The following is a 22198-nucleotide window of genomic DNA, read 5'->3' on the forward strand; positions in this document are numbered from 1 at the left end:
TGGGGATGCAGCTCTCCAGGATGGCAGTCAAGGTACACAACACATTAAGCACGTTGGTATATCCTAAGATGTCTGTCTCCAGCATGATCCTTATTGTACCCAGCTAGGGAGAGTGCTAGACAGACAGACAGCCTGGTTTTTCCAAGACCTTCCTTCGTGGCTTGCTCGCCAAAGACGAAACAAGTGAGAAACCAACCAACCCCACTTACTATTTAATCAACTTGGCTGGGTTTTAATAAGTATGAATCGAACAAGTCCAAAGAGACAAGGGACCGACCGCCAGCCAGCCAGTTGGTAATTGAAAGAGCATGACTGACTGATCGATACAGGCCGACTGATTGAGAGGTAGGTAGGTGAGTGGAGTGAGAGAAAAAAGACAAAAATTGAAGATGCGGCCAGTGTGGATTGAACACACGACCTTCAGATTTAGTGATTGAAGTTGACTTCAGTCTGACGCTCTCCCAACTGAGCTATGTCCGCCACAATCTTCGACCTGAATCGGCAATTTGGGAACTTAAGTAAGATCTATGACCCACATCGGAGTGACCCACACCAGACAGATTATTGCATTTCGTATCCCTCGATAGGTAGTTTTCATGTTTTTCAATATGACGTGAACCTTCAAAAGAAACCGAATCGTTGACCAGTTAGATCTTCTGTTTTTTTGCTGCAATGGTACCAACGTTAGTGTGCCAGGTTCAAAAAGAGGTTCTAGGCGTCAAACCCAACACCCTCAGCAATGCTTTCATCTGCCCACCCACTCACTACCCGATTGTCACAATATCTCTCAACGCCACGCTGGATGCTACAAAAACCCAGAGAACTGCCGACTACTTTAGTGTTCGCCATCTCTCACGAGCCCGACCCTCCTGTCTCTCTCCTCCCTTAGATGCTTGTCCTCGCCCTCCAACAGCATCTTTTCCTCCACAAAGGCTGGGTCGCTGACCCGAGGCTTTTCCCTATTCCTCACCGCCTTTGCCACGGTCTCGGCCGCCGAGGACTGGAAAGATGTATCACATAGCGGGGGCAAAGGTTTCACCAGCCAGAGTGTCTGCTGCGCCTCCTCATCGCTTAACACCGGCAGCGACGGAGCATCAGAAGCGGGAGCGCCTTTGAGAAGGCATGTCGATAGCAGGGCACCTGTCGCGGCGGTGCCTTGTTCCGCTTGCGTCTCTGAGCCCTCGGGCCTCTCGTCCTCCCTGGGACCGTCTAGTCCTACATCGGCCTTCCGTGCGGCTCTCACAGCCGCCTTCAGCGCATCCGCCTGCTCCTTGGGCACCTTGTCCTCGTCAAACGCAGAGGCACCCGTCGAAGTCAGCCGCATCAACGTCATCCGTCGATTGGCCTTCACAAACTCCCGCATGAGCGACAGCTGGTTCTTTTGAAACGTCTTATAAAAGCCTCGGTTGATCATCGCCATGGTATGCAAATCGTCTACGCTATCAGCACTCTGCAGGATTCTCAGACGAATTGTGTCTGTCAAATCACCCTTCGCACCCCGCTCCTCATTGCCGGGATTCTTGAGTCCCTTTTGCAGAACGGCCTGCGGCTGGCCAGACCGGTGTCTAGACAGACCCCAACCGTGCGAACGCTTGCTGATGTCGTACAGCGTCAAGCCAGAGACGCTGTTGTATATGTCGCTGATCGCAGTGCGAAACTGCGGCGTCGGGTCGCAGACTCCACCCCTGTGCAGAGCCTGCGGTGGGCTGGCGATGGTCCGTAGTAGGTCAACAAGCTGGGCCAGACTCCTGCGAGGCGTTTGCTGGGGATTGGCCCGGTCTTTGATCGCCATCGGTTTCATGATTGTAGGGAGCAGTTGCAGTTCTCCATAGATGAGCATGAGCCAGCCGAGATTCGTCGCATCGCACCAATGGCTCCCTCTGGGACACCTTGGTCTGCTGCTGAACATCGGCGGCTGTATGGGAGGCGATACCACGGTAGGAGAAGGGCTTGGGCTGCGTGAGCGGCTCCTGGCTTGCGGCGGCGGACTGAGCCCGCTCGGTAGGTTTGGTGCACCATCCTGTTCGGAAGCTGCCAACGACGGGCACAGATATTCCTGTATCGTGTTTACACAGCAAGCGTGTACCTGGGCCATCTTTGCCCCTCTCACAGCCAAGATTCTATCTTTCATCTTCTGCGGCCACGGCTTGTTCTTCAGTTCTTCCTCGTCGACAAGGTTGAGAATGATGGTTTTCGACATGCGTGTGAACAATTGCCTAAGCCCAAAGGCGTAGCTGATCAGAAGCATCCCTTCAGGCATGTCTTCGCTGCTTTTGTGAATCCATTGTGGCAGCCATCTGTGCTCGACAAACAGCTCAAGCGGCGAGGTGCACCGATATCTCAGGCAGACGTCGGCGATGGCAACGAGCTGTTCGAAGGATACTTCCCGTGGAACCTTGTCATTGTGCATGTGTGCCGCGTGAAGGAGAATCGTGAGAGCATGTCCCGAGTCACTCTCCAGCTGCGGCATGCGGTACAATTTTGCCTCGGTCCCGTCGTCACATACATATGGTGATGGTGGGGGTGCCAACTGATCAGTCACATCCTCATCGTCATGCATTTCTATGTGGGTGTGCTTGGCGAACATTCTCTCAAAGATGGGTGAAGTTTCCGCAAGCAAGAATGAAGAGACGCGGAATCTGAGAACCGGTAGGGGCTCGGCTCCAATGTTCGCAAACTCGAGAATGGTATCGCCTCGGGGTGAGACATGATACTCTTTTACAAGTCTTTTGTCAGAGACACCGGACTCCGCCAGCTGCAAGATGCGAGTCATGTCGACGAGGTCTTGCTTGACGCGATCGTAGTTCCTGAGCCGTATGATGTATCGCGGGAAGAAATCGGGGCTTGCCGAGAAAGTCTTGTCGATGCTGGTCTTCCTCATTTGTTGAATCGCAGCCGCACGGAACTCTTTGTTTTGAAACAGGGACTCCACCATACGTGGAGTAGCGTAGGGCTCATAACTCTTGTACGTCTCTGAGAGAGTAAGCTTGAGGGCCTCTAGCAGCGACTCGATGCATTCCTTCCAGTCGCGGACTGCCGATAGGCACGTCTCGTGGCTTGGACCGGAACGTTGACCACAACTCTGCCCTGTCGTGACTTCTGAGAGGCTCCTTCCACTTAACGATGATCGACTATCGGTTGTCGTCGGGCTGTGGGGTACGTCGAGAGAGGACTCATGCAACACGCCTCTGCCTTCTGGGCCGGCCCTATTCGCTTGTCCATTGACTGCCGGTGCAAGTTTTGAGATGTCGAACAAGGACTGGCAAAGTGTTGCATGGTCTCGGGCCTTGGCATAATTCTTGAATGCGTCGTCGGCGTCCTTGCTAGCGAGAGTTGATCGCACTCGTTGCGTCAGCTGTTGAAGCTGCCGAAGGTTGATATCCGAGTCGTTGAAGGCGATTGCGGAGCTGGAGTCGCGGGACGAAACCGCATCAGATGACTCGCCAAACCCAAATTCGACATCGCCGCCGGACTTCTGTCCTCGAATTGTAAGCATTGCTGGCCAGTCCAAGTGGTCCCGTCACCATCCCCATTGACATGTTGTAGAGAGGAACGGGGAGATATGAAGGAGACTGCAGTAGTGATATACATAATAAACGATATGAAAACTCCTACCAAAGGCTTGTCGTCTTTAACTGAAGTCATGGTCGAGATCTTGCGCAGCGCGCTGCTGAACTGTCTGACCTTGGGCGACGTCGAGGCAACATCGTCACTACGGCTGCGTTGGCGTCCCATCATGCTAGCTGTAAGCCAAATGAGAGGTAGGGGCAGCGTCCGAACCGAGCAGTCGAGCACCAGGGCCGATCATCTCCATCAGTCATCGAACGAAGGGGAACAGCACGAACAAAGGAAGGCTAGCTACAATACAGCGATTCGCCAGTGTCGATACGGATGGGTGAGTACGTGGTGCAAAACGGGAGTGGCGCCCGTCAGTAAACACGAAGAGCAGCGTACGCGAATAGCGACAACGGAACGAATGATTGACAGGCCGCGTTTCATACTTGTAGACGATGGATTGCTTCTGCCTGGAACAGCTGCATCCAGGACGGGAGGATAGTTACGAGAACGCCTGGGGGGGGGGGGGGGCGGGCCAGGTGGAATTGCCTTTTCGCCAAGCAAGGACCTCGGTGTCATTGGAGGCTGACCACTCGGATAAGGCTGATTGCGGGGTTGGAAAAAAGTGGTGATGATGTAATCATGCTTTTGCATGAGACGACCCTTGGACCTTGGAACCCCCTACCTAACCTCGGTAGGTAGGTAGGGATGCATCTAACTAAGCATTTGACGATGGCCTCAGCTGAGCAAACCTGCTTTTGAGACATGAACAAACCAAGCCCACACAAGCTGCAAACCTATCAAGATCATTCTATATCTGCCCCGACAAGACAGACCGCAACCCTTGTTTAAGTATCTAGGGAACAAGTAGACAGCATCTTCTCACTGCGGTTCGGCTCCTCTCCCATTTACGACTTGGAGACACATACCTGTTGGTTTTTCAAATCATGTCTTTTTAACGCTTCCCGTCTATCTGCTTACACTGACACTAGTCATTGACGTTCTTTTCCGCTCCTATAATGCGGTCATGCTGACTTCTGCCGTTTCTCTCCGGGAACACATGCCCACCCATTTTCCGCCTGGGTATTTCGTGACAGTCGCAGCTGTCCCACATGCAGCTTTGGGCCATCGTCATCCACACGCTGTCTTGCTATTCCCTTCATCTCCATATGCCTCTTTTCGCTCCATGGTATGACTTTGCCGACAAAAGAAAACTTGCTGACGCATGCCTGAACCGTAACCCATTCCGAAGACCGTTGCCGCAGATGCAATGAGACAAACAATAGACCCTGCCGCCCCGGAGGGGGGGAAAATGCAAGAGACCCCCCGTACGATCTTGATCGGTGAAAAAGACAATTGAGGCATGGCAATGACCTTTCCGGTCTTGATGCTTGGGCCAACATGTCGGGCTGCCAAAAGCCCAACTCTCTTCCTCCCACTTATGCAATTCGTCGAAATATTGTTGCACGATGAGATTTCGCACACTTTTGCTTAGGTCGTTTTCCGTATGGCAATCGACTGATTCGGCCACCTTTGAGCAAGGTTGAGTGCTGATAGTCGAAGCTGCGGAAAAGTGCCTGTTACAGCACCAAATCCATCCTCGCATCCGGTCCATCGCCGCCAGCGTTTGCAGCGTCTCTCCTCACAACCGTTCATGCGCGTCAATCCCGGTACCAGGTACACATGACCACACCTAGCGTCTTCGCCTACCATAGTACTCATGCTCGATCCAGAATGCGAGTGTCCAACATTTGTCCATGACGAAGCCGATGTTGGAATGCCGGCAACTTGTTTTGTTTTGCGCCCGTGCGATTCTTCGTCACTCTACGTCATATCCAAAGAAAGCAATGCTGGCTTTCTGTCATGCCACCATCTCCACGGCGGGACGCGTTTTTTGCCCTGTCTCCTCGGCTTTAGCCGCCCTTTCGGTCAGCCTCGTGCTTGGGCGGCTGTTCGCTCGGGACGAACCCGCCGCCCTGCTGGTTCTTGGCATCCGCGCCCTTCCTGCGACTCTTGGTAGCCTTTTGCCACGTGCCTTCAGGACCATGGCTTTCGCTCTTGACGCCTCGGGTATGACCGTTCTCTCGAATGCCATTAACCTTTGGTGATTGAGTCGGAGCCTGGCTAGAGGTCTGCGCCTGCGACTGTGTTGCTACCTGAACCGAGCGTTGCGTGGATGTCGATAGCCGCTTCGGCGACTGAGCCGATGACTGGGCTTGCTTGGAGTGGCTTGCCGCCGATCCCTTCGTGTGGGCGGGAACGGGGGGCTCACCCTGAACCTTAGGTAGAGAGTTCTGTGGGACAAATGACGACTGATCGGCTCTCAATGGGTATTCACCTTTCCTCACAACGGTCGGCGAGGGAGACCGAGTCTCGTTGATCGGCGAGAGATGCTGAGCGTCGATGCTCAGCTGGTGGCCGTTTATCCTATTGTCCCGGGTGGCCAGATCGAGTGGCGCTATGACCCCGCTTTGCTGCCTCGACATGGCTCTCTGGCGGAGAGACATCTGGGTGCCGTTGACAACTTCCGGTTGCGCCTGCGCTTGCGAGGCCCATGCGTACTGGTTCATTGACATGAGTGCGATTCTGTCACGGAACGAGGGGTCGTCCACAGGCCGGGACGAGGCAGTGGTAGGCAAGGCAGCAGCCGTAGTGTTGGGAGCGGACGACAGAGGAGTGGTGCCGTTGACAATCACCGGAGTCTGAACCGGTTCAGGCAGGTCATCTCCCTGGTCTGCGGTATAGCCACTAATCCCGAGACCCTGGATTTGCAGTGGCTTATCCGGGGATAGCAGACTTAGCTCTTCGGTGGTGTTGGAATCGGCTACAGTTCCCGCTGGGTCGTGGCGTTGGGATGGCGTCGAGCTCGTTCGCAAGGATGACCCGGTGCCGTTGACTATCAAAGGCCGAGAAGCCACTCGATGTCCGTTGGGACTTGACGAAGCGCCCACTTGGGCTGGCACGGCTGCATTGCCGCCAGTGGAATAGGCTCGAGTATGGCCCAGGGGGGACGGTGAGCGCGATGTCCTTCGCATTCTGCGATCGAGGATCGTCTGCGGAACTTCGGTTGACAGTCTCCGACGTCCTTGGGCCGGTTGAGTCGTGTCGCCAAAGGCGATGGCATTGGGTGTCCCTTGCGAACGTGCCGGACTGGACGCGTCTGAAACGTAGTATCCCAGGTAAGCACCCTCGTCAGAAGCCGGCGAGTTGCTCACGGGACGCTGCGTGGACTCATCGAAATCAGCATCATCAGGAATGAAGCTTGGGATCGGAGCCCCGTTCACCTGTCGTGCGGTGTTTGCGCTTCCATTCGTCGGTGTGCTGTTCCCGGGATAACCTTGGACCTGCTGTCCCGTAGCAGAACGTGAGGCGGGTTGCGACTGGGACCTCAATGAGCTTCCAGAAGTTGAAGCACCCGACTCTGGCGTCGCCGACGACCTCTGGAGCCCCCTGCGATACTCGGGAGAATTGGCGGCCGCGGTAGCCGGCGACGACGGATAAGCGAACCCGGCCTGACCATAGTAGGCAGCCATCGGAACGCCATACACGCTGTACCAGTCCTGGGGGCCAGCGATGGGAGCACTGAGTGGCGGGTTGTCAAACGAGTTGGTCCGGGGACGCTCCGAGCCCTGCTGGGAAGTCGAAGATGGGCCCTGCATCCTTTGGGCGGCATGCATCTGGGCCGCCATCTGAGCCTGGACTTGCTGATAAACCTGGGATTGAGTATAGAGCTGGAACCGAATGTTATTTTCCTGTTGTAACTGGGCGGCCATGGCTGCACCTACAAGCGCGGGGTATTGCTGATGTGACTGGGCCTGCTGCGCGTACCATGCGAGCTCCTGGGGCGTCATGGCGACCGAAGGCATATACATGGTGTTGGTATCGTAAGCCACGCTTGAAGAGGCTCTGCGGTTCGAGTTCGTATTCCGGTGGAAGTTGTTTGAGTGCCGTCCTCGGTAGTTACCCCGTCCCCCTCTCCCGGAATGTTGTTGCGAAGAACTCCGAATCATGACAGGCCGTGCTTGTGTCGGCGGTCGCTGGAACGTTGGTGTTTCTTCCTTGGGGTAGACATACTTTTCGCAGCATTCGTCCAACTTCCCTTCCGAAATCAGGTTGAAAGCTCGTCGCAGCTCCAAGTGAAGACCGCGGAACGAATACTCATCCGCAGTGTTGCCCAAGTTGCGAATGGTATTAAATGGCTCCTCCACGCACAAATGGTTATTAATGCCGATGTGCCATCCCTTTTCCTGCTTCGTCACCTTTCGTCCGAGACGGATCGAGATGGCATTCTTGTCGTAGTCGAACTCGTGGGCGTAAAAGCGAAAAAACTGAAAAAGAAGCTCGCCAAGCGATGCCTTATTCTTGTCGCCGAATCCACGTAGCTTGTCTAGGTCGTCCGCAAACGCGCTCTCTTGCCCGCCTCTCTTAGGAAGTCGTTGGTGTTGTCGCTGGTGGAGCGAGGGTAGAACCGGAGGGTCGCGAAGTTGCAAAAACCCGATGATTAGGCAGATCCAGGTGTACGAACTGAGGGTGCCACCAAAGGCTGGTTCGGTCAGCAAATTCTGTCGTCAAGCATCAAGGCAGCACGTGGAAAACCATACCGGCGTCGTTCACGATCCTCTGTCGTGTCCAGTACTTGACAATCATGGCCAACGGCCGGACACGGGGGTCGATTTCCACATATGTTCGGACCATCCTTGTGTTCTCCAACGCCAAGGTGTTGTTCACGTTCATGTCGCATGCGAGGCCGAGCTCGGGATCCCAAATCTTGACGATGGGTACTTTCGCGGCGGATATACAGACGACTTTTTTCATGCCCTCTGTTCGAGTTTGAGTGATTAGCGAATGCTGGAAAAGCGAGAAGGGCACACGACGTACTTCGTGCCAGCAAGTCTGCAATCACGCAGACCCCTTCCAGCTCTTTCCACGGCGTTGTGATGCATATGTCGACTGTTTTAAAGCGTCAGCGTGGGGTCCCACAGAACGTCATCAGCCAGGCGAGAGGGTCACGAACCGTCCGAGTCGTCCGAGCACAGCAAGTTGCCAGAGGAGCCGAAGAGGTGAACGCGGATGTCGTTTCCGGGCCATTCCTCGTTGAAAATCCTCTCAAGCTTGACGACAAGCTTTTGGCGGTTCTCCTCCACCTTTTCGGTCGGCGTTAACCGGTCGTACAGTTCGCGCATGTCTGTGGTCAACTTCCGCTCCTCATCTTCCGACAGCTTGTTCTTGATCTTATCAGGGCTGGTTCGCTCCAGCTTGTCGCTTCCTATGCTATAGGGCATTCTCCTTTTCGAGTTCATCTGTGACGTCTCATACTGGCATCCGCCCATTAGTCGCGGAGGCAGAGGTCGCAAGGAGGGAAGGTTGCTGTTCGTCTCGGAGTAGGCAGAGCGGGGGGAGTGGTTGTTTGTTGCTGTGGGTGATGGCTCTCGCGACTCGAAAGAGAAGTTTCTAGCATGCTGCTGGGGAGTGGAAGGCATCGAGTTGGAGTGAGACTGTCCATTACCGGTCCGGGCTGCAGGGCGAGCGGGGAGGGGGTGTGATAGCTCCGGTTGTTGGGATGACTGCTGCTGCATCTTGGGCGGAGCGTCCTTGCCTGTTATGACAGCGCGATCGCCTTTGTCTTTGTTCTGCACAGCTCTATGCCCATGGCCTCCTTGGGTGCCCTTGATCGCGGAGCTGTCCTTGTTCGACACCTTGGAGGAGGATCGGGACCTAGGCGCCGCCTGGATCTGAGGGGTGGCCACCGTCGTCTGAGGAAGCGCTTGGGGTTGTTGCAAGCCGCCTCCTCGTCCAGGGGAGACGAGATTTGTATAGTGCAGCAGCTGTGCCTGGTAGACGGATGCTTGCTGGGGGAAGAGAAGCGGCCAGAAGTCTAGCTGGGCCGGGGCGCGGGAGGGAGCGTCGAAGTAGGTGGCCGAAGCGGACGATGCTATCGTGGGTGTTTGGATCCAAGGAGAAGTTGGATATGTATGCTTCGATTCTGTTGTAGTCGCCCGACTTTCCATGGAGCGAGGCCTGGCTCAGCTTCCGTAACGAGGGCGGACGGGTATAAGCAGGCGCGCGTGCAGGCGCAGAGCGGCAGCGGTGGCGAGGGGAGAGAGAGAGACGGTGTGTGTGAATGAGATTGAGAACAAGAATCTGGCAGAGACCGACCGGATCGTGGAAAGTGGAGTAGAGCTGGCTGGCTACTAGGACAGAATCCGAGGGTATCGAGGGAATAGAAACAATAAAACAAAAGAGTTGGTTGCGAGAACACGGTCGGTAGAGGTAGACACTGTTCGAGGTGGGTTGAATCTCTTTCGCTCTGGCTCCAAGTCTGTTGTGTGTATTGGCAGAAGCGCGTGTAGAGACGAGGGGGTTTTGGATGGAAGAGGGAGTCGGGAAATTTGGGAGGGGTGTGGTCGTTGAGCCGTTGAGCCGTGGCTGGCACAGGTAAAGTGCTGCTAGAGACGTACAAATGAATCAGAAATATTCATCTGGGTCCAGGCGCAGTCTGAATTGGTTGGTGCAGCAAGATAGTTGTGGCAGAGAGCACTCTCCTTCCTCGTTGCTGTCTGCGTCGTTGTGCTCTGGGGAAGAGAAGAGAGAATGTCGTCGACGGCAGGAGGCGAAAGAAAGGGTGTGGAGTTTAGATCGGGGACATTGACCCAGAAGCGACAGGAGCGAACGGGGGTGTCCTCGGGCGGTGGACCGTGAAATAACGATGGGGGGGCCACAGAGAGCAAGTGTGTGTGTGTGGTGTGTGTGGTGTGTGTGTCTGTCTGAGAGGAGAGAGCGAAGAGGGAGGGAGGGAGAGAGAGAGAATGTGGAAAGAGTCCAAGGGGGTAAAGTGCACCACACGTTTGCTGGCACAGGGTTACTTCGATAAGAGGAAATGTGATGCTGGGTAATAGGATCTTGTGTTCTGTCCAACGTCAACAAAGAGCAGAGTAAAACAAAATAAGCCAGATGAGCAAGAGTCTAGTTGGGCAGATGTTCCTTAGGAAAGTAAGAAAATTGAATGACGTCCCATCAGCACAGAGAGAGAGAGAGAGAGAGAGAGGAAGAGAGGAAGAGGGTGAGAGGGTGAGAATGAAGTTAAAGTGAAGGGGATCGTTTCGTTTGGGGGTGCAAGGTAGGTAGGTAGGTACCTCGCTCAGTCCAGGGAAGGCGAGGGTGTGGAGGATGGAAATAAGTACCTTAAGGTAGTGTGGTTTTGGTGTGGTGCATGTACTCCTTTACGCGAAAGAAGAGTTCGGCGGCGGCGGCGGCGGCGGTACTGGGTTAGAGGCGGTACCTGAAGAGCAAAGCGGCCCAGGGCGGGAAAGCAAGGCGAGGCGAGGCCGTATCTTGAGGGGTAGGGTAAAGAAAGGTACAGCATCAGCCTGTAGGGAGTGGTATGGGTTGTTGGCCAGTCGTGTCGACGTGCCGGCGTACGGACAGGCGTCAGGGACTCGTTCGCCCAAAAAGCGGTAGCTACGGGTCGCACACGGTGAGAATTGGGTAGACCGGAATGACGGTAGCGCCTTTTGCTCGCTAACAATTATTGAAAAGTGAGCGAGAGCTCTGCGGGAGGAGAGAGATGTAGCGGCAATAGACCCGAGGGAGCGGAAGATGACAGACAGCGAGTCAAATCCCAGGCCCCGCAGGCTCAGCGAAAAAGTATCTACCTACCTAGGTAGGTAGAGAGTGTTTTACCTAACAGATGAGATGGGCAATGTAAAAACAAAGTGCTCCGAAGAATCAAACACAGTGCGGTTGGGCGCGATGCAGTGCGTGTTTGGCGGCACTATCGTTGGCGGGAGGGATGACCTATCTGGTTGATTGCTTTCTGCTGCTCTGCTAGTCCCCTATGGTGCGGACTTGACGTACTTTAAAGAGAAAGGCAAAGCATCTCGAACATGGAATGAAGGCAGGCATGATGATTCTTTGTATCCGTACCCCCCGGCAAGATGTCCGCCCATAGTCGGAACCCCGATAGGAAAGGGAATAGGAGAAAGCTAGCAAGCACCGTCAGGAGCAGCAACGTTGGGCCAACTGACTGACTAGACAATGCCAGGCCATGCCGACCCAACAGCCATCTATCATATTAAAAACGGTCCCTGGATGCAAGCTGGACCTCAATCTCAGTAAGCCCGGGGAAGAGCCTTGGATTGAGGGGAGTAAGTAAGTGGCAGAGGTGTCATGTCATCTTCAGCAAAGCCGCAGTGAAGAAGCCAAGAAAGGGAATGCACCCGTTTACACCCTCACACCCTCCCTCCTCACCGGAGTGTAAGTAAGGCTTGTGTCTGTTGGTAAGGTACTTGAGGAAGGTGACATGATGCAGCAACGGGAGGCAGGGAAGGTAGTTGGTTTTTGGGTTCGGTCTCTGGTTCCCTCCTTCCCATTATTGCTTCTCATTCATGTCTGGCTACAACCCCCCAGTCTCTCTCTTTCTCTCTTTTGCTCTGCCCTGGCTCGTGACAGGCACCTTGAGAGGCTCTCCGTGTCGACGCGTCTTCCCTCCCCTTCGCATCGATAGGCAATCTTGATAAATATGGGAATTGCATTACCGACCCGAGTAATGGGACATTGCTGATACTTACTTACACTGCATCCCTCTGCTGCGAACAAGTGGAAACTATAGATGCAGCTCTCTGATGTACCTCTTTATTGACACAGTACACAGTACATGCACGGAGCGCGCGGGCAGAGGCAGCAGTCAAAGTGGAGAATCCGACACGCACTGAAAGCAATTTGGGGTCAAAAGAGGGTAGGAAGAGAGGGTGCTACTTCTCAAAAAGCGTTCTAAACACATTACCTACTCATAGTATGATTTTAATGAAGACCGCCCACACTCCATCGCCGCCCTGGCCGGGTCTGGCCGGTCGACAATCATTCCCGCAACGTCTTGTCACTGCTCGCCCGCGCGGCCCTTCGCCAAGTGTGCTGAGTGTGTCCTGCTCAGACCTCCAGGGCAGTGTCTGGGGGATCGGAAAGAATACGTACTCGCAGAGGCTGGACGTATTTTCGCAGCGGAAAAGGACACAAGAGAGCAGTGCACGCTACCTACATCGGGCAGCGTACAGGGGTTGGGGGAGAGGGCAGACAGACGCCACATACCCCTCTGGCCACTGCTTGTCACTGGCCGTGAGTGCTCGGGCTTCAGCTGGGCCCAGCCGGTTCCTTTCCACGTCGGGATATGACGTCGGAGAGCCGGCGACATGTGGTTTGTCTTGGATCTGAAGTGAAGTCGTGTTTTGTTGTTGAAATGGATTGCCTTTGCCGATGTAATTATTTGTGGTCCTCCAAACCGAGGCATTTTGCTTCGGGGGAAGTTGAAAACAAAGCAGGCTTTATGCATGTGTTTCTTCTCTCTCTTTCTCTTATTTGCACTCCGGCTGTGGCTCGGCGGGCCTCGCCCACTGCAGTGGGGGAATTACTCTTACGTTGGACTGCTCAGCGTTGCGACGATGGACTTATCGCTCGCCACAGTAGGACTACCTATGCGTTGGTTCCTTAATAAGCATAAGACGCCCGCTTACAGGCAATTGAGCCAAGGTCCCAGTGTGAGGCATTTGTCATGGGCATTTAAGACATGGAACGGGTCCTGCCCTTTGTGTCCAGCGTTGTCGCTTCCCCCCTGCCTTCCCTGCCTATGGAAGGAGGAAGGAAGAACTGGGACCGGAGCATGTGTTCAAGTAAGGTCCTTACCATGTACTCCAGACCTGCCTCGCCTGTCTTTCGCACATGCAACTGCACCTGCCTGCGCCTGCACCTACCACCCCATGCTATGCACGTACCGTGGCCGCGACCGCGACCGCGACCGTGGTCACGGCCATGGCCACGGCTTGCCTCAACGGCGCGAGAGGGACTTTGCTGGGCTGGAACGCGATGAAGAATGACGACAAACTGGTCAACACGGAGCATCCGCCTTCCTGTCGCCGACTCACTTCTAATTCCTGCGCCGTTGGCCTCCTTTTTTCGTCTTGTCGCGACTTGGCCCATGGTCTGTCGTCTGTCACCTTGTCTCCCTCCTGTTTTATTTCCATACGGATATTTCCATTTCCCACGGCTCCCGCATCCCCTGCCACGGTCATCTATTTCCACCATCTTAAAATTATCAGGGTCCCGATACTATGGCCACCTGAATGTCTTTCCAGAAACCCAGCAGGAGGTGGAGACTGGCCATACAACATCCCGGCCAGAAACGACACACAATGTCTACCGAGACCGCGTACGGATACCTCGTGGGCTCGAGAGGCCCTGTCCGGCAAGGCACTGCGACGAGCCCCCAATGGCTGTGGCCCAAAACTCCTATAACTCAAGCCAACAATGGACCAGAAAGTGCCCAAAGCCTAGTCACATTCTCGCGTTACCACTCTCCGCAATCGCCCCGTCTTTCTCGACCGCTTTCTCGTCGTCTCCGATTCAACTCCTCCTCGGGCACATGGACGGTGGACGCTCGCCCACCCTGGTCGCCCCCTTCTCCGTGCGTCGAGCCATGGCTTGCCATCGCTATAATAAGCCACACGACTCAATATGAGTGAGGCTCATCCTTTCCCGATACCCGTTCACCGGTCCAGTCATACGCCGAAGCCCCCGAAGGACCATGCCTTAAGCTCATCATCCCACCCTGCTTCTCCAACATTTCCCGTTCCCATGTCCGTGTGTGGGGTTGGCCAGCCCAAAGCCGTCTTGCTGTGCCGACGCCGCCGTCGCAGTACTGCCAACACCACCACCACCACCACCACCACCAGCAACAACGATGAATGGTCGTAGCGGCGGCACAGCATCAGCAGCAAGCGCTCAGGTGCTGACAGTCTGAGATGCCCAGTCGAGGAGGAGGAGGAACATCCTTTCTCACTCATTGTCCAGTGAGTGGCCAGGGCTCGGAACTACAACCATTTTTCCCCATGCAGCCGAGCCGTCAATCACCCTATTCGCTCGTCTCTACAAATACTTGCCCCTCACCTCTTCAGGGGTCTGGCACAGTGGCTTAAGCGCCTCGGGGAGGTCGTCACATTGCTCCGTCGCGGCGTCTGGCAAAAACTGCCACTTCCTTAGAATAGATTGCCAATCTACGGACCACGGGTCGGAACTGCGAGATGTGCCACATTACATGCGCCCAGCTGCCCAGACAGCTCGACAGTACTGCTCCTTTTGGCCTGGGCCGCCCAAACCGAGACAACTCTACTCGGAACTGTCGTAGAAAGCCGAGCACCAGCACCACTTGCCAATCACAACGCTTGGTAGCAGCCAAAAAGCAACAGGGTAGGAAAAAAGGATACTGCTGACCGCCAAGGCGTATCACTGTGCCTATAGATCTAACCTGTCTTCGACACATTGACCAAGATTCCTTGACTTATGAGCTCCCAGAGTCTGCTCTGAACGACCCTTTCTTTAGCCTTTCGGTTGGCTGACAAGCCATTCTCATATGACCGCAGCCATGTGGTACGGTGTACCGGGCTAGAGTAGGGCTGATGAAGTGCAATCCTCCGCGAACAGACAAGCAAAAAAAGGCAAGATGTCTAGAAAGGCAGTCGAGAAGCTCCCAAGGCTTGGCAGCTGGTTTGCTTTCCTCATCCCGTTCTCCAACCTGAACTCAGACATCCACCCCATTCATCGCACAACAGATATTCTCGCCCGATCTTTTGTTCGGATATCGGGTCACACCTCTTACGTACAAGAGGGCACAGCCCGTGGCAGCTTACTTTTACGTCCAACTAACACACAACATCGCCAACCAAGGCGGCCATCAGAGTTTGTATGCCACCGCCACTGCTGACGAGACACGACCGAGTGGTTGTCTTACCGCAACTGTAACCGCAACCAGTCGAATAAGGCTCTTCAGGCGAGACAGTCGGTCTCTCGAGGCTGTCAGCAGGACCGACGTTTCGGCGAGCAGAGTAATGATTCTTCTGATTATACCAGTAGTTTTCCGTTCGAGACCGCGATGATGATGCCGGATTGTTGCTAGACGGTGATGTTTGCCTTTAAAGAGAAGGTCGGTCCCCCCAAGGTATTAACAGAGCAGAGCGAACCAGATGTGGCTCTACTGGAGTCTCGCAGGCGCACTCCAAGGATAGGTTGTGTGAAATCGATGTTGCTGGTCCTAGATGCTATCGCCGACGTCATGGCACTATCCTGGACGGCCACCACTGGTCGCATCGGTTCGGTTTCTCCAACACTTCACTAGGATCGCGAAAGGAGGCCGAACAAGGTAGACAAGGGTCCATCATTGATGGCACATGGCCATGTCATTCAATTTGAACGTATGTTAGATATACCCTTCTGAAGCGCAACCAACGATGAAAGATCTGTGTGATGGGTGGATAGGTTAGTTGCGCTTACGGCAACTGGTCTCAGAATGCAATGCAACCCTCTCCATCAGATTGCTCACACCGCGGGGCGCGGGAGGCGCCCAAGTCCAGACAGCGAGCCATTGAGTGGATCTGATCTGATCCTTTATCTGCTTCACCCTGGCGCAGCGCACTCAGGCAAGTGTGTGCAACTTGTTCCGTGTTCCCCCTTATTCGGAATGGTACTGAATGGGAGATCGTGGTTTGTCATCTCAGCTCCGATTTGCGTTTTCCGTTTGTTTCTCCAAGGAGCACTAACCAAGAACCATGTTTATCGATATCCTTCAGCTCTTTCTTGAGGCAAATATTCGGACAGCAGGAACGGCCACGTTATTTGATGGAGGGGGCGTGGCTGACGTGAGTTGACGGGGCGAGAGCTGCTGTATCTGGGCCATTTTACACGAGTCGATCGCCACTCACCAAACACACTCAACCAGCAGTCCAGGCATCAGCCACCAGTACCGCCATGCCGCTCGTCATTGGGTTCGTCAATTGAGACAAATGGCTTTCTCGCCAACGAACTGTACGACATTCGTCCGCAATCGGATGTACGGCGGAAGATGATCCGTGAACGCTTCCCGCTCTCCACATTCCCGCCGTCCGCCTCCCTCAATTCTAGGGCGCTCGAATCGGCGGCCGTTCCACCAATCTGCTGCTTGGACCGAGGCAGGCAGAGCGAAGTCTCTCCTTTTTGGTTGGGGGCCCAGGTCCAACAACGCTCCGATTCATCCCAAACAAATCACACTCCCGAATCTTGGCACATTGTTCCCGGCATCAGCTCGCCGGCGGTCGACCGCCGAGCCATCTGCTCGAAATGAAGCAAACACCGGGCATGCCACGACGGAGCTGAGGAGCGTCGCTACTTTGGTCGCGGCAAATGCACGACATGCTCCGACCCGGTCCCATGCATGTTCCTTGTCGTACAAGTGGACCGTTACGACTGGACGATGCAATGTTTCAATCCGCGGCTTCTGTTTCTGAATCAAACCCCCTGGACTTGGCCAAGGCCAACACATCTATCAAGTGAGAGCTCTATGACAACTTCGATGGCGCAGGGGATTGAAGGTGTTCATTCAGTGGGCAGCCTTCACCTGGGTTCCGCAATGATCACCATCGCACAGTCTGCTCGCTTGCGACACCTTTGACCTGAGAGGCGGCCAAGCGCGATGGGAAGTCCGAACGACGTGTTTTCTTTATGCTTTTAGAGTTGACTGAGGTATGGAGAGGATCAAGTGAGTCGTGCCTCGATAGACAATTGGGCTTTTAGGCGGAGAATGGTCATCCGAAGAATGCAAGACGGCGTTCCGGACAATAATGCTTGAATCCCGTGGTTCGAACCTCGAATGATACAGGCCTCAGAGGACAGGGCATGTCAAAATTGTTCTCTTGTCTCCTTTCCCCATCATTGTTGACAGACATGTGTCTCGTTCTCTACTAAGCCGCTGTACAAGCCAGAGGTGCTGAGCATACCTTGCATCGGCATCCGGGAAAAAGGGAAGAAGGCAACCTGCAACGCAACGAGAACACCAGGCTGACGGCCGGCCGCTCAAACCTCCGCATGACATGTCACCCAATCAGGGACGGTCGGTCCACTTGAGTTCAGGGACAAGCAAGGAGGCAGGCGATTGAAAGTCGTGTCTATTGACGTCCAGTCTCGCGAAATCGACTCTCCTGGGGTTCGGACAGGAACTCAGTGCACTCGCTAGGAAAACATGCGACGTCCCCTGTGTCAAAGTTTCCGGAGCTCGCCAGAGCTTCTCCCCGTTCCCCCTCACGGTTCACCACCCCCTAGAGTTCCCAGGATGCCGCCGCTGTGAGCATGCCGGCCACGTATTCGTTTCCTTCTGTTACTACTATACCCCCTTTCTCTTTCTGTCGCTGCCGCCTGCTGTACAGTTTATATCAAATTTGTATTGCATTGAGCACGCCGCTCAAGACCACTCTATCCTTGCCCGCTCCTTGCTTCTTGCTGTGAATTGTTCTATTCCGCTCGAGACGCCTCTGGTCTTGGGAACGGACTAAATACTGCCTGTCGCATTATCGGACATCGCACTCACTTGCCTCTTTGCGACTGCGGATCACCGCCATCGTCGTCATGCTGTCAAGCCTGACAACCAAGATCGCACTGAAGAAGGTCGGGCTGAGTAGCAAGAGCTTCGACTTCAGCGGCGGGGGCTCGTCGGACACGAGGAAAAAGAGCAGCGGTTCGAGCAACGACGATTCCGCAGATGAGAACCCGAATGGCGGCGGCTGGCCGGCGTGGATGTCGATGAAGGCCCTGCCCATCACCGTAGCGCCGTGGTTCTCTCCGCCGCCGCCTCCGGTGCCCGTGGCCGAGGTCCCGAAGATCGGCGATCTGGCCCCGCTGGACCGTGATAGGAAGCTCGAGTTCGGACGCGGCCGGCCCGTTCTCGTCGTCTTCCTCCGCTGCGTCGGCTGTGCTTGTACGTTTTCAGTCCTATCATATCTACTACCCCGCCCCCCCCCCCCCCCCCCCCCCCCCCCAACCTCCAAGTGCATCGCTAGACCACGCCTCGCAACTTGCACGACTAACGGAATCCTTCCAAACAACAGTCGCTCAGAAGACCTTCCTCGCACTACGAGCCTTGGCGAACAAGCACGCCGGCACGCTCACTTGCGTGGCTGTGTCGCACTCGTCGTCCGCCGCCACGCAGAAGTGGATCGACATGTTGGGCGGCGCGTGGAACGTCCAGGTCGTCATCGACGAGGACCGCGCCGTCTACGCCGCCTGGGGCCTGGGCCTGGGCTCCGTGTGGTACGTCTTCAACCCGACGAGCCAAGTGCAGGGGTGGAAGGAAAAGGGGTGGCTCGGGGAGAAGGTTGCGGGGGCGATCCAGCGGACCGGGACGGGGGTCGGCGAAGGGGGTTCGTCGTCGAGTCCTGCGCCCGTTCAGAGGCGAGGGACCGGGACCGGTGGTCAGAAGGGCGGCGCGTCACCGGCGGGTGGCGCTGCGGTAGGAGACGAGATCGAGGGGCCTAGTACGGTCATGGGGAATAAATGGCAGACAGCGGGTGCGTTCGCCGTTGACGGGAGGGGAACGATCGTTTGGGGCGGGAAGGCGTTGAGGGCTGATGATCTGATGGACTTGGAAACTGGGGCCAAGATCCTGGGCATGTAGACTCTCGACTGGCGTCTAAGTGAGAGGAGGGGCCACACTGGGGCATAACCGTACATGGCGGGGAGTAGTCTGGATGGGCTGGCGTCGGCGATGTTTGGGTTGGTTGGCAGCGGGTCTGATGAATGGCATATCTAGAATGAAACCTCGGGCCAGGCGTGACCGGCATATTGGCCTCCAAGGGTTGAGTCTTGGGCGTTGTTCCTGCTGAATATGTCACTGCGAGGGGACGGCAGATGAGCCACCCGCGGTCGAATTGTAAAGGCCCTGACGAGCTGCCAACATCGACGGCCCTGAGAGCCATCTTTCCGATTGTGGCCATGTGCCGAGCTCCAGGTACTTACTTGTCTTTCTCTCTCGCCCGCCCGAAGTGAGGTTGACGAAGGTGTGAGTGGAACAAAGGAAGTAAATGCCCGCGTCGTGCGTTTCTAGTCGACACCAACGTGTGAGGGGGACGCGTCGAGATGCACTGGCTTGGCGGTGCCGGGCGGGGCAGTTGTTGGGTCTGTTCACCGGTCGGCGGCCAGCCGTTGGTACCGCACCGTTGGAACCGCACCGTTGGAAACGCACCGTTGGAGCGGCCTGCTGACCCGGGGACCCAACCAACCATCCATCATCCATCTTGCATTCTCCGGCGCGGCCCGGTTCCACTTGTCCGGGTGCCACGCGCCCTCCTACTTGTAGGGAATCCTTCTGCGCATGTCCACGAAAGGAACAAGGCAATACGGAGCCAGGAGTTGGACGGCCGGTGGCTTTTTTCCTTTTTGTTTTTCCTCCTTCCTTCTTCATTTTTCCTTTTTCTCCTACCCCCTGTTTTCGACTTTGGGCCCCCTGTTGAGATGTTGGAACCCCCCCCCCCCCCCCCCGGGGTATGGCGTCTCCATGATACCAAGTGATACCGTCAGGGTCGGGGACTGGGGTTACTACCTGACGTTGCTCATCTCGACTAGACCTAACGGCCGATTTTCGAGGTCTGGAGGGTGAGCCAGGGACATGTTGAAATCTAACAAAGCAGGGAAGGCAACCAGGGCGACGAGCGAGAAATGTGACTGGGTGACATGCTTGCCCACCCTACGCAAGTCAAGACGTACCTCACAGAAGACGCTGCAAACGCGATATGTTGGATCGCTGCATCATCGAAACACCAACGGATCCAGAGGTGTGTAGACTTGGATTTCGCCGCGGCGGAAGGGAGGGGGGAGACGGCTCTTCTGAACTAACACAAAAGAGGTCCGCCTGTTTTTGTTTGGATTTGAACGTCGGAATTGACCAACACCAGCAGCCCATCGACACAGTATCCCAAAGCAAACCGCATCATTACGGCCCCCAAACCGGCGAGAAAACCACCAAAACGGGCGGGTAGGGGGCGTGGTTTTGGGGGAAGAGAGGGGATTTGGAGGGGGAGGGGTGTGAGGGGTGGCCGAACGACTAGGAGGGGGGAGACCGCGGAACCTCCCGCTCTGCAAGCAAGCCACAGGCCGTTTCCGCCGCCGCCGCGCCGCCCGAGATCCCCGTGTGCCCTGATCGCGCCGGGGCCAGTGTGTGCATGTGTGCGTCCTTTTGGATCTCTCTCTTGCCGCCCGCCCGCCCGCCCGCTCGCCCCACCAAGGAAAAAGCACATTCGCCGCCCACGGTCCGTGTGCTACCACCGTCCTAGTCCAGTCCGAGCGGGTGAGCAACCAACGACGGAAAACCCACCTAGAGCTGCAACCACTTTGCTGATGGTGGTTTTCGTTGCCTTTTTTGTTTTCTTCTTCTATTTCGGTTCATTTCTCCCTGGTTTGGTTTGGTTTGGTTCTCTTTTTTCCTTTCCCCCTCCCATACTAGAGAACCGTCCCGTTGGTCCGTCCCGTCCGTCCCGTCCGTCCAGGCTACGGTGACAGCCATCGCTTCGAATTCCAACCCAACTCTGTCCTTGCACGCCTATGCTGATGGCGTTCAACGCGACGCCGAAGGTTCGAGACAGACTCAAGGTTCGGCCTACCCCAGCCTGTGAGCACGCAGCCAGCCAACCCTCCCACTCAACCACGTGTGGTTTTATCCGCCCAAGGTCACCATCGGAAAACACGAGGTGGGCAGTTGCAACAAGACGAACCTGGGGGGACCAAAAAGCGTGTTTTTCATTAGGTGATTGCTCCTTCCTGAGCAAGTGCGCAAAAAAAAATAAAGAGAGAGAAGTAAAAAGAAAGAAAGCAACCCCCCATCCCGTTCCGCCCCCCACGCAATCCCATGCGATGATCTATTCCGAGTCTTCCCAGCAAGCAAAACCCCTTCCTTCATGTTGTCAAGCTCCCTTTCATTCCCAGATCGAGAATCCATTATAGCTTAACGTCTTCCGGCGTGTGTCCCAGACATCGAGAGATGTTAAAAGGCAAAAGTCCTTCGACGCGACCTCCCAGTTCAGTGCCCCCCCTCTTAGCAAGAAAGGAAAAGCCCCCCTCCAAAACATTCGAGACCATAAACACCCCGTAACCCAAGCCCCTGTTTTTGTGATTTTGTCGCCGTGTGAAAAGAAAAGAGGAATCGAGTCGTTTGTGCTTGTGCCGACTCCCCGGATGTGCGTTTCCTAACCCCAACCAATGCGAGAGTCAAACCGGATGTTGGAATCCACGCCCACGCCAATTGTATGCTCGCAATTCGAATCATAGGTTGCCCTCCAACGCTTTTGGCACCTGAAACATATCATGCCCATCCCTGAAGGAACAACTGACCCCAAAGAACAGAAAGAGAAAAAGAGATTCGCCCTGCTCCTTGTTCACCGTCGCCAGAATGTCTCGAATCATCCGAAGCCAGTCCAAGACGCTGCGGCATCTCATCACATCCCGTGGTCAAGCCTCCAAAGCCAATATTTCCCCCTCCGCGCCCTTTTTTCCCTGACATGCAACTCTTTCTTTTCCTCCATAGGAATACTGTCGGACTCCGGGGCTGCAGAACGCGGGCCCTGCTGATGGTGGAAAAGACAACTCCTTAAAGATGCCGAAAGACACCGTGACTCCCGAATAACGCGTCGAGCCCTAGGTATATATCAAGTTTTTCGTGACCGAGGGAAAACCAATCGAGACCGAAATGAAAGCGAGAAACTACCCACGCACAACCGCCAGTTCATCAAATCCCTTGTTCATTCCGTAATTGCGCCGCTTACAAATTCGAAAGGGATGACGTGGAATCAGACATTGTGACCGT

The 22198-nt window shown here is 55.3% G+C and overlaps 4 protein-coding genes across 4 annotated transcripts; 1 reads left to right on the plus strand and 3 right to left on the minus strand.

Moving 5' to 3' along the window:
* Positions 1-835: 835 nt before the first annotated feature.
* Positions 836-3738, minus strand: CDEST_08048 (uncharacterized protein; the record flags this gene model as incomplete). Its single annotated transcript, XM_062924207.1, has 2 exons — positions 836-3475; positions 3616-3738. 2 exons carry the CDS (start codon positions 3736-3738, stop codon positions 836-838), a joined length of 2763 nt encoding a protein of 920 aa, XP_062780258.1.
* Positions 3739-5468: 1730 nt separating this feature from the next.
* On the minus strand, positions 5469-9563 carry CDEST_08049 (Putative PAP/25A-associated, polymerase, nucleotidyl transferase domain-containing protein; the record flags this gene model as incomplete). The annotated part of the gene is made up of 4 exons (XM_062924208.1): positions 5469-8098; positions 8157-8375; positions 8434-8505; positions 8570-9563. 4 exons carry the CDS (start codon positions 9561-9563, stop codon positions 5469-5471), a joined length of 3915 nt encoding a protein of 1304 aa, XP_062780259.1.
* Positions 9564-12430: 2867 nt separating this feature from the next.
* Positions 12431-13524, minus strand: CDEST_08050 (uncharacterized protein; the record flags this gene model as incomplete). Its single annotated transcript, XM_062924209.1, has 4 exons — positions 12431-12500; positions 12640-12758; positions 13320-13428; positions 13466-13524. 4 exons carry the CDS (start codon positions 13522-13524, stop codon positions 12431-12433), a joined length of 357 nt encoding a protein of 118 aa, XP_062780260.1.
* Positions 13525-17973: 4449 nt separating this feature from the next.
* Positions 17974-19018, plus strand: CDEST_08051 (Putative Thioredoxin-like superfamily; the record flags this gene model as incomplete). Its single annotated transcript, XM_062924210.1, has 2 exons — positions 17974-18322; positions 18453-19018. 2 exons carry the CDS (start codon positions 17974-17976, stop codon positions 19016-19018), a joined length of 915 nt encoding a protein of 304 aa, XP_062780261.1.
* Positions 19019-22198: the final 3180 nt, after the last annotated feature.

This window comes from Colletotrichum destructivum, chromosome 5 (assembly GCF_034447905.1).
Source record: "Colletotrichum destructivum chromosome 5, complete sequence".
In the NCBI taxonomy this organism is placed as follows: Eukaryota; Fungi; Ascomycota; class Sordariomycetes; order Glomerellales; family Glomerellaceae; genus Colletotrichum; species Colletotrichum destructivum.